This window comes from Schistocerca gregaria, chromosome 1 (genome assembly GCF_023897955.1).
Source record: "Schistocerca gregaria isolate iqSchGreg1 chromosome 1, iqSchGreg1.2, whole genome shotgun sequence".
NCBI lineage: Eukaryota > Metazoa > Arthropoda > Insecta > Orthoptera > Acrididae > Schistocerca > Schistocerca gregaria.
In genome coordinates this window covers 647911438-647923136 of record NC_064920.1, presented here as the reverse complement: position 1 = coordinate 647923136, position 11699 = coordinate 647911438, and the positions used below count along the sequence as shown (strand labels likewise).

The following is an 11699-nucleotide window of genomic DNA, read 5'->3' as shown; positions in this document are numbered from 1 at the left end:
AGATTCGGAGATCTTGCTGGCCAGGGTAGTTGACTTACACCTTCTAGAGCACGTTGGGTGGCACGGGATACATGCGGACGTGCATTGTCCTGTTGGAACAGCAAGTTCCCTTGCCGGTCTAGGAATGGTAGAACGATGGGTTCGATGACGGTTTGGATGTACCGTGCACTATTCAGTGTCCCCTCGACGATCACCAGAGGTGTACGGCCAGTGTAGGAGATCGCTCCCCACACCATGATTCCTGGTGTTGGCCCTGTGTGCCTCGGTCGTATGCAGTCCTGATTGTGGCGCTCACCTGCACGGCGCCAAACACGCATACGACCATCATTGGCACCAAGGCAGAAGCGACTCTCATCGCTGAAGACGACACGTCTCCATTCGTCCCTCCATTCACGCCTGTCGCGACACCACTGGAGGCGGGCTGCACGATGTTGGGGCGTGAGTGGAAGACGGCCTAACGGTGTGCGGGACGGTAGCCCAGCTTCATGGAGACGGTTGCGAATGGTCTTCGCCGATACCCCAGGAGCAACAGTGTCCCTAATTTGCTGGGAAGTGGCGGTGCGGTCCCCTACGGCACTGCGTAGGATCCTACGGTCTTGGCGTGCATCCGTGCGTCGCTGCGGTCCGGTCCCAGGTCGACGGGCACGTGCACCTTCCGCCGACCACTGGCGACAACATCGATGTACTGTGGAGACCTCACGCCCCACGTGTTGAGCAATTCGGCGGTACGTCCACCCGGCCTCCCGCATGCCCACTATACGCCCTCGCCCAAAGTCCGTCAACTGCACATACGGTTCACGTCCACGCTGTCGCAGCATGCTACCAGTGTTAAAGACTGCGATGGAGCTCCGTATGCCACGGCAAACTGGCTGACACTGACGGCGGCGGTGCACAAATGCTGCGCAGCTAGCGCCATTCGATGGCCAACACCGCGGTTCCTGGTGTGTCCGCTGTGCCGTGCGTGTGATCATTGCTTGTACAGCCCTCTCGCACTGTCCGGAGCAAGTATGGTGGGTCTGATACACCGGTGTCAATGTGTTCTTTTTTCCATTTCCAGGAGTGTAGTTCGTAGTGATATAGTAAGGAGGTGAAATATCCAAGCATCGGTTATGCATTGCATGTGCCCCACGTTTTCTTATTAAATTTTACAATCATAGCTATTAAGAATTCGCAATCATAAATTATGAGGACTATTTGTACGAGGTTAGGAAATTACATGGAGGGGGAAGAAAATATGTTACGTACTTTAGTGCTAAGATAAAAATTCATTTTTACTTAAATAAATATCTTCTGCTTATAGTCTTGCGTGTGTGGTATGTTTCGCTAGATTTAAAATATTTAGATCAAATTACGACAGAGACACGTAGAAAATTTTATATTTATTCGAGTTTCTCTTCAGCGAACTCATCCAAAGTATTCTTCCTGCGAACGTCTCGCGAAAAGGCCATTAAGGTAAAAATTAGAGAGAATCGTGCTCGCATGGTGCCTTAACAGCAGTCGTTCTTTCGACGAACCACTCTCGACTGGAACAGGAAACGGAGAGACCGCAGCGGTACACGAAGTACTCTCAGGTATACGCCAGACAAGAAAAGCGAATTAATATTGCATTGCCATCCACTTCTGAGCTATGTTTAAACCTTCAAGGTCTCTAGTCCAAAGGAAAGTTAGATTAAAATCATCTGGAAAATTTGTACTGAGCAGGCAGACAGAGAAGAAAGCGACCTAATAAAAGCAGGGTATAATGGTTCCAGAAGTTATTTCTTCAGTTATAAGCATAGGAGAGTAACAATGCTTTTGTGACTCATACGGAACTACTTGCAGTGTGTTTCACATGCAATAACACCGACCTTATTAAGCAGGAATGCCTAAAGCGAATATTTCGTAGGGAAATACCTGTTACGAACCGTCGCCTCTATTTTATATTTTGATTGCGGGTACAAGCAGAGATCCAGTTGAGTGTAATGAAGACGCTGTTAAAAATTCCTGCTGATGCAATTGGCAGTGTAGAACAACACACTGACGGAAGCGATGTTTTATAGGAAAACTCACCGTTTCCAGGAACACTGCTTGTAGAAAAACGATCAGACATTTATAAAAGAGAAGTAGCTCAGGCATTTAGTACTTACAATTAGTATAGAAACATAGTTGAGGTTAACAGTGAGGATAACTTTAATCACAATGTCACTCAGAATGATTATCCATATGATGGTTCAGACGTCAACGCTAACGTTTACGTACAATCGGTAGCAAACTCTAAAAAATAGAAACAAATTTCTGTTGCAGAGATAGAGTCCCAGAACAACAGGTTCGGTTATCAGAGTAGTTAAAAATTGAAACATCAGAAATTAACACTGGGGGACCACATTTTGACGCACACAAGGAACAATTTAAAAGAAACGTATCTGGCATTAGCACTGAAGTTCCGTAGAAAGATACATGACAATAAGTCTTACCAGGGTCAAATATTGAAGGCTGAAATGGGAGATGCCGCACGATCAGAGTGCACAGGTTCCCTCCACTCCGAGCAAAACCTGCCAATGCGGAATCGGAATGGCGGAATGAAAACACCGAAGTAGGGCACAATTGTGGCTAAGAGATGGGGCCCCTCTACGCCAGCACCAACGTGGTGACCAAACCAAAAGTTCTACTGTCACCTCCGTAAACATATTAGTTACCTAGTAAGTGGATCACAGGATGCTTGGCTGTGATGTTATCCGTGCGTCTGGGTAACACTACGCATTAACACGGTCCATCAGGTGATAGATACTTGTGGCTACTGGAAGTTAGCGTAAATACTAAAAAAGGGATGCCAAACCAAATCTGATCATAATATTTGGCCTTAAAACAAAGTCCATAACCAATTAACACGATATCAAGATATTAAGAATGTGACAATGATATACAGAATAGTAAAATCTGCACTTTCGTTGTTAGCAAAATCACCCTACATTTAAAGAAGCCTGGAATGGAGATGATGTACATATTGACAAGTTGGTTACACGGTTTATCACCATATTACCATATAATGGTGATAGCGGCTGTGGCACCGGCCAAACCAGCACCATTAGTATTGGCTAGCGTGCTAACTGCTGATAATCTTTATCAGAAATTTTCATACCTCCCGACTCGAAAATGGCGGAATGAAAACACCAGAGGTGTAAAGGACTATACATAAAAATTTATCTGGGTGCTTCTGTCCGGAATCGCCAGACTGCAGTGCTGTCAAATATGAAAATTGATATATTCATGCAGACTCATTCACAATGTCACAGACTTGCCCAGACCGTAAACGAAGAGTTTGTATATGGCAGTCAGATTTGTAGCCACAACTGTAGTTCATTATTGTTTTACAGTAGAAAATATCTGGAAGCAGTTCTTGCGAAATATTTGCATTGTTGAATACCAATTAACTTAGTATTACATACATACATTCTTGTTTTCTGTTCCACATCCATATAGTTTTGTGTTAGAATGGATTGTTTTTACCGTCTTAACTATTGCATAAGGTATAACAGTCAAATGGATTTCGGGAATCTGAAGGGCAGTGATGATCACGACCCAATAACAACTGTTTATTTATTTGTAGGTTTTCATTTATGCAGGGGACTCTGGAACTGTATAGAAAAATGGTTCTATACTCTTAGCCACTATGCTCCACACACTTCTTTGACATAAAAACAAACACTGTCCGAACAGGCCTTGGAAGAACAACGATACCACCAGGCTGCCGTGTCATCGTCAGCCTTAGGCGTCACCGGATGTGGGTACGGAGCGCCATGTGGTCAGCGCACTTCTTCATTGTTGGTTTTCGTGACTGGTGCCACTACTTCTCAATCAGGGAGCTCCTCAATTGGCCCCAGAAGAGCTCAGTGCTCCCCGCTTGCCGACAGCACTCGGCACACCTGGATGGTGATCCGTCCAAGTGTTAGTCAAGCCAGCCAGCACTGAACTTCGGTGGTCTGACGGGAACGGTGTTACCGCTACAGCAAGCTCACTGGCACTTCTATAATGTAATTTATATAAACGTCAAAACACTCATAGCCACGACTTGTTACAGTTCTGATGTTGTTTACTGCACTTCAAACACATAAAAATATCCAATTGTCTAGTAATGTTCGTATGATGTACATATACAGAATTTGTTCGAACGCCGAGATATGAACCCAAGTTTCCTGCTCACTAGGCAGATGCTCCAACCACTATGCCATCTTGCCGCAGGGGATTTTCGCAATTCCACAGACTACCTAGGACGCTTCCCTCCTCAGTGTAAACACCCATTCACGCCTCAGTTCACTTGGTATTCCCCCATAACTCGAACAGCGTTGCATAGGGTCTCCTCCAACTATGTTGGAATAGCACTTCTGCCGTCATGGAATGTGCGGCTGGTTCCGTCGGAGGTTCGTGTCCTCCCTCGGGCATGGGTGTGTGTGTTTGTCCTTACTTTAATTTAGGTTAAGTAGTGTGTAAGCTTAGGGACTGATGACCTTAGCAGTTAAGTCACATAAGATTTCACACACATTTTTGAATAGCACTTCTGTATCGAACGAAATGTTGGGGAAATACCAAGGGAGCTAGGCGTCAAAGGGAATTTGGATTGAGCAGTCTGTGCTGCTGTGCAAAGCCTTGGTGATCGAGATTCGATCACCGAAGTGCTGTCGGACTTGGCTATCACTTCCTTGAATGGGTCACCGTCCAGCTCTGCCGAGTGCTGTTGGCAAGTGGGATACACTCAGATCCTCTGCGGCCAACTGAGGAACTACTTGATTGAGAATTAGCGGTACCGTGAGAGCAGTGTGCTGACCACATGCCCCTCCATATCCACAATTTATGAAGTCTCAGAGCTAAGGATCATACGGCTGCCGGTCGGTACCGTTGACCCTTCAAGCCCTTTTCGGACGATGTTTGTTTACCTAGGCTTCACCTCTCAGTGATCAAATGGTTCAAATGGCTCTGAGCACTATGGGACAGAACTGCTGACGTCATCGATCCCCTAGAACTTAGAACTACTTAAACCTAACTAACCTAAGGACATAACACACATCCATGCCCAAGGCAGGATTCGAACCTGCGACTGTAGCGGTCGCTCGGTTCAAGACTGTAGTGCCTAGAGCCTCTCGGTCAACCCGGACGGCTCTCAGTGATAAGAAGACTTTCTAGGAACGACACGTGGTTCTGATTTGACGTTAAAATATTCGTCCCTTTATTTCCGGTAGACTTACAAGAGTGGATAAGGGACATGTAAGGCGCCAAGTGGTATCCAAGTAAAATACTTGCAACAATCGATAGAGCCACACGTAAGTATTGTTGTTATCACTGACATTAAAGGTACGATTTTCAGAACAAGATACTGCTGTCAAAAGTTGTAGAATATAAAGCGGCATATCACGGGCGAAAATTTACTGCGAAGCACGCTATGTATTAAAATCGAAGTCTTCCAGAATTGGAGGGCTAAATATCGTGCGACAAACGTGTGCCTCGCTGTGTCCCTGACCGCCGTTGTCTGGTTGGTGTGTTTCAGTGGTGACGGTGGACGTGCAGGCGGTGGAGGGCCGCAGCGTGGCGCTGCCGTGCAACGTGACGCCGCCGGGCCACGACAAGGTCTACATGGTCTTCTGGTTCCGCGACGACGCCGGCATCCCTCTCTACAGGTGAGCCTTACGCCACAGGTAGTGCTCGCGGGCACTCCCTGTCCCTCCCCCTAAGCCTATTCTGAAACTGAACATCAAGTTCACCTCGCCCCATTACCATACCCTAAGCAATAAGGTATTACTCCCCTTTTTTAAAAGTCTGCAGCTCTTGGCCTAGGGGTCTGCATAGCTGCCTCTAGATTACGGGGTCCTGAGATCGATTCCCGGCCGTGTCGACGATTTTCTCCGCACGAGGACTTAGTGTTTGTGTCATCCTCATCATTTCATCATCATTGGGGAAACTAGTTGGACAGAACTGTGTAAATATTAGAAATTAATACGGGCGCTGATAACCACGCACTTAAGGGCCACAGAAACCAAATGTCATCCCCATCCTTTTATGAAAATGATACTTATTCAACACGTATGTCAATAGGTTTCGGTTATGATATGAACAGCAGGGAGGGAGAGGATGATCCCTGTTTTTCACTGTTTCTCCACCTTTTCCTTAAATATAATTTGTCGTCAACCACTGATTAAGTAGACCACAGATGCCCATGATTCCGAAAATAATGTCAATGAGTGTGTAAAATGTATTAGTATAATCATACTTATTTGTTTGCATTTTTAGTACAGGACTGCCAGCCAAGCCCCTTTCCCCAACTCCACATCCTTATTCAAACACTCCGAATCCTTTCCCCTCGCAGATCGTACTTTTAACTACACATCAAAAAAAGTCCTGCATTTCCTCGGTTCCGAGAGTTCCAGTACCTGTACAAATGGTTCAAATGGCTCTGAGCACTATGGGACTTAACATCTGAGGTCGTAAGTCCCCTAGAACTTAGAACTATTTAAACCTAACTAACCTTAGGGCATCACACACAGCCATGCTCGAGGCAGGATTCGAACCTGAGACCGTAGCAGCTGCGCGGTTCCGGACTAAAGCGCCTAGAACCGCTCGGCTACACCGGCCGGCGAACCTGTACAGAAAATTGGAATAAACATCACTTTACTCACGAAAATTACACATTGCATGTTGTACCATCGTACAGCGAGACCTACAAACATGGTGGTCCTGATTGCTACGCTTCCCGGTACCTCTAAAACCCAGTAGGACGTTCTCTTGCATTAATGCATGCCTATATTAGTCGTGGCATACAATCCGCAAGGTCATCAAGACACTGTTGGTCCACATTGTCCCATACTTCAACGGCAATTTGGCGAAAGTCCCTCAGAGTGGTTGGTGGTAAACAGCTGTTTTCAATCTATTCCAGGCATGTTCGATATAGTTCATGTATGGAGAACATGTCGGCCACTCTAGTCGAACGATGGCGTTATAATGAAGGAAGTCATTCACAAAATGTGCACGATGGGGCCGCGAATTGTCGTCCATGAAGACGAATGCCTCGCCAATATGCTGCCGATATGGTTGCACTATCAGTCGGATGATGGCATTCACGTATCATACAGCAGTTACGGCGCCTTCCATGACCACAAGCGGCGTACGTCGGCTCCACACAATGCCACCCCAAAACAGCAGGGTACCTCCACCTTGCTGCACTCGCTAGACAGTGTTCCTAAGGCGTTCAGCCTGACTGTGTTGCCTCCAAACACGTCTCCGACAATTGTCTGGTTGAAGGAATATGCGACACTCATAGGTGAAGAAAACGTTGTGCGAATGATGAGCAGTCCATTCCGCATGTTGTTGGGCGCATCTGTACCGCGCTGCATGGTGTCGTGGTTGGAAAGATCGATCTCGCCTATTGCGCACAGTTTGGGTTTTAACACGACTTCCTGTGGCTGTACGAAAAGCATTATTCAACATGTTGGCGTGCTGTCAGGGTTCCTTCGAGCCATAATGCGTAGGTTGTGGTCATCCACTGCAGTATTTGCCCTTGGGCGGCCTGAGAGACGCATGTCATCAATGTTCCTATCTCCCTCTATCTCTTCCATGCGCGAACAACAACGCTTTGGTTCAGTCCGAGACGCCTGGACACTTCCTTTGCTGAGAGCCCTTCCTGGCACAAAGTAACAATGCGGACTCGATCGAAATGCGGTATTGACCGTCTACGCATGGTTGAACTACAGACAACAAGAGCCGTGTACCTCCTTCCTGGTGGAATGACTGGAACTGATCGGCTGTCGGTCTCCCTCCGTCTAGTAGGCGCTGCTCATGCATTCCTGTTTGCATCTTTGGGCGGGTTTATTGATATCTCTGAATAGTCTAAGGGACTGTGTCTATGATACAACATCCACAGTCAACATCTGTATTCAGTTGTTCTGATAACCGGGGTGACGCAAAACTTTTTTTGATGTGTGTGTTTATCCCTCTCAGTACAACCCTGATATCCATAGTTTTCATAATATACAGTTTCCTCTTTTTCTTTCGTTTCTTCTTTACTTTCCTCTTCTTTTCCTGGTACATTATGTTTTTCATTTCCTTCTTCCTTTCACTGACCGTTTCCTTTTCTCTGTCTATTTTTACTTTGTGTATGTTTCTCCTTATTTTCTTTCTCTGTCTTGTTTCTTTCTTTCCCATTTCTTCCATTTTGGTTCCTTCCAAATCTTCTACTTATTTGTTTTATTTTTCTTACCTTTCCTTATCCCTTTCTTTTATCACGCAATTTATTTATCATTTCCCGCAACCTCAACACCAGTTGCCTGTAAATCTGGTTGTGTTTTTGAGAATGTAATTTCATAATAAGAGAAATAGAACCAATTTCTTTCTCGTGATGCAGAAGTCTTCCACAGCTCCGTTATTTAAATTCAACCGACAACCACACACGTTCTGCTCTTATCGCCAATTTTACTGCTATAATCAACAGATAATACGAATGATAAACATTTAAACTACATGTTGTTTGGCATTATAAGATTACTTATGTGACATAGTAAGATTACACATCTGACATAGTGATAATTGCGCCTGATTATCCACAGCAGTGAAGTCGTCCAAATTTTCAGGTTCCAATAGTTCCTTGGCTGCAATGCTATCCGAATATAGGTGATTTCATCAGCTAAACAACAGCCCCCTCTCCTTCCAGCCAAAAAAGTCGAGAGCAATGCGCTTATAATACTGGACTCATTACTTAAGCGTTTTAGAAGAGTGTTTTCATGTAAGCAAAACAGGATGTCTGCACAATACTATGAACTACCTCACTCGATGCTTTGAAGCAATAGAAGGCACGTAGGAGTTGGGACATTGACCTTTGTTTAAAGATCATCAAACTCATGGAACATAAACAAAATTGAAGGTAAGATTACAATAGCTTCGTCAATAAATAAATGAATTTGTTACATTACATTATAGCAAAGGGCTAGAAGAAAACTATGTTCACATGTCTCCGGTTTATGCAACTGCAGAACCAGGAATGTCCGTGGCGTCTGAGGACACAGATGGGTGCCGGTGCCGAAAACCGATCAGAACGTCTTATAGAAAGTAGAACCTCTCTCGAAAATTGTTTAACTGCTGAATGTAATATTTTTGAACTAATTTTTGCTAAAATCCGAAACTATGTGAACTCCAGGGAAGTGTGGAACTCTACCGGGTAAGCAGATGCAGACGACGATGCGCGGGTGTGTCCAGCAGCGGTGGCTGGTGTTGCAGCGCTAACTTGAGTGGTACGTCAACCTCGGTCAGTGAAACCCTTCAAACTACGTGAAAGGGCAGGCTATTTGTATAAGTTTTTCAGTCTTCAAGCCACACTGTTTGACTTAAAATTCGTGCTTTCGGTTTCATTTCTCTGTACCAGGTATTTAATTTCTTCCAAGCTAAGGACAGAGAGCGGTGAGTGACAGGCTGGCAACGGGCCTACCACTGCTCTTCGGCTAAACGATATAAAAACTTACAACACGGTTTATCCTATTCAAGAATCAACAGAATTTTGGCGTCGTAGTCAGAGGATACATACCGGACACTGCCACGGGACCCGACATCAAGAATAATGAGATCTTCTAAAACAGTCAACGCTGAAAGAGGGCGTTATTAAGAATCTCCTCCCTCAGGCACCTACGCTTTATGGACTACCAGAAATCCGCAAACGGGATTCTCCTCTTCGTCCCATTGTGAACACCACTGGGTCACCCACTCACTTATTGGCGAAACACCTGGCCAGCCTCCTTGCACCGCATGTGGGTCGTTGTGTGCATCACGTCAAGAACCCCGACGACTTTATCAACAGAATTAAACAACTACGTCTTAGTCAAGGAGATATAAGGGTTAGTTTTGATGTGGTCTCCCAGTTTAGACGTGTTTCGGTCAAACACTGTGTAGATCTCCTCTCCCAGTTATTTGATAGCACAATTGTGGGACTGTTTAAGCACACGTTGACATCGTCGTATTTCCTACATGGCGGCCAGTATTTCGACCAATTGGGTGGCGTGTCCATGGGAAGCCCATTAGCTCCATCCATAACCAAACGTTTTATGGATAAATTTGAAGACATTGCCTTGGACACGGCTCCAGCTAAGCCAACTTGCTTTTATCGTTACGTCGATGAAACTTTTATCATCTGGCCCCATGGTCTTGAAAAACTGGAAGAATTATTAGAACATCTGAACAGCATTCACGGCCACATCAAGTTTACGATGGATTTCGACACAGATCGTGCATTTCCCTTCCTGGACGTCCTCGTTCGACGGAAAACCAATGGGCACCTAAGCCACAGGGTCTATAGGAAACAGACACACACAGATCGGTATGTGTAAGCTCTCAGCCACCACCATCCGGCACAAAAACGTGGCGTTCTCAGTACCCAACGTACTATAGTCGTCTCAGACGCTAAAAGTGTGCCACCAGAACCGAGTCATCTCCGAAAAGTCTTCGGAGAAAACGGGTACAGCCACGGACAGGTGTCACAGGCTTTAGTTCGTGTGGCATGCAAGAAACACACGAAGAGAGGAGAGAACACCACTGAAGAAAAAGGCAAGAAACTTTTGTTTTTGCCTTTCTGTGGTACAGTGTCGGGAAAGATTAGTTGGCTCCTGAAGAGATGTAACATTTCATCGGCGTTCAGGCCTCCAGCAAAAATTTGACATTTCATGAGGCTTGTGAACGACGATCTAGGGCTTAGAACCCCTGGAGTGTACGAGATACCGTGTCAGCGTGGCTGTTACTACGTCGGCCAAACAGTACGCACGGTGGAGTAACTCCGGACGGAACACGAGAGATGCTTAAGCCTAATCTATCCAGAAAAATCACCCGTGGCAGAACCCGCCTTAGAAAAGGGACACCGAATTCTATTCGACAAAACATCTGTCACTATGAGGACGAAGGTATTTTGGAATAGCGTCATAAAAGAAGCTACTGAAGTAAAAACCTCTGAAAACACCATCAACAAGGATGGCGGTTTGCAGCACACCACAGCCTGGGACCCGGCCATCGCGAGGTTGAAACGGATGCGACGAACGCGGGATGAAAACATTACCACGTATGGCGAGGAGGAGAACACCAGTGGCGTCACAGCCAACAGTGCAGCTATATAACGACGCGGCCACGGCGACAAAGCAGTCATTATTACCACTTGACAATGACTGAGGAGAGCTCGGTCGAACGTTCGTGGGATTTTAACCACCTGACGCCGCTGGAAGCCCGATAAAATTTTATTAATTCATATCGCCGCGAAACCATGCATTCAACGACGATGATACTCTGAGAAGTGTGAGGCTTTGACAGGAAGGAGATCTATCCTGTTCAGCTGGCTCAGAGGGCTATTGAAGCCTTGGGGTACGTGGACTACCGAGACCGACGTGGTCGCCTTACATAGAAGTGGGCTCGCTTACTACTGCAGGAGTAATGCTACCTGGAGCGCGATTTTCATGCGCAGAGACATGAAGTGGAGAGGGAAGAGAGCATGGCGTGCCCAGGCCTCCTGGGCTGTAACTATGGGGTTCAAGGGAAACGATGGCCGCATCCCGCACGCCCAAGCAGCAGCCTCCAAATTGAGAGGCAAGGATTAAAAAATACATTTGACAGTTAGATCTGGGGGAGGGGGAGAAGAAGTGGGGAGGAACTTCGCAGTTTTGACTCAGGAGAACAAGAGGAGATGTTGTCCCTCCACTTTCCATTTCCAT

General features: G+C 46.0%; 1 protein-coding gene across 1 annotated transcript in view; it reads left to right on the top strand.

Annotated features, from left to right (window-relative positions):
* Positions 1-4944: 4944 nt before the first annotated feature.
* Positions 4945-11699, top strand: part of LOC126266645 (nephrin-like) — a 336835-nt gene continuing 330080 nt past the window's right edge. Inside the window, exons 1-2 of the mRNA XM_049971078.1 lie at positions 4945-4954; positions 5519-5648. Coding sequence (XP_049827035.1) covers positions 4945-4954; positions 5519-5648 — 140 coding nt within the window. The remainder of the gene's footprint in view (positions 4955-5518; positions 5649-11699) is intronic.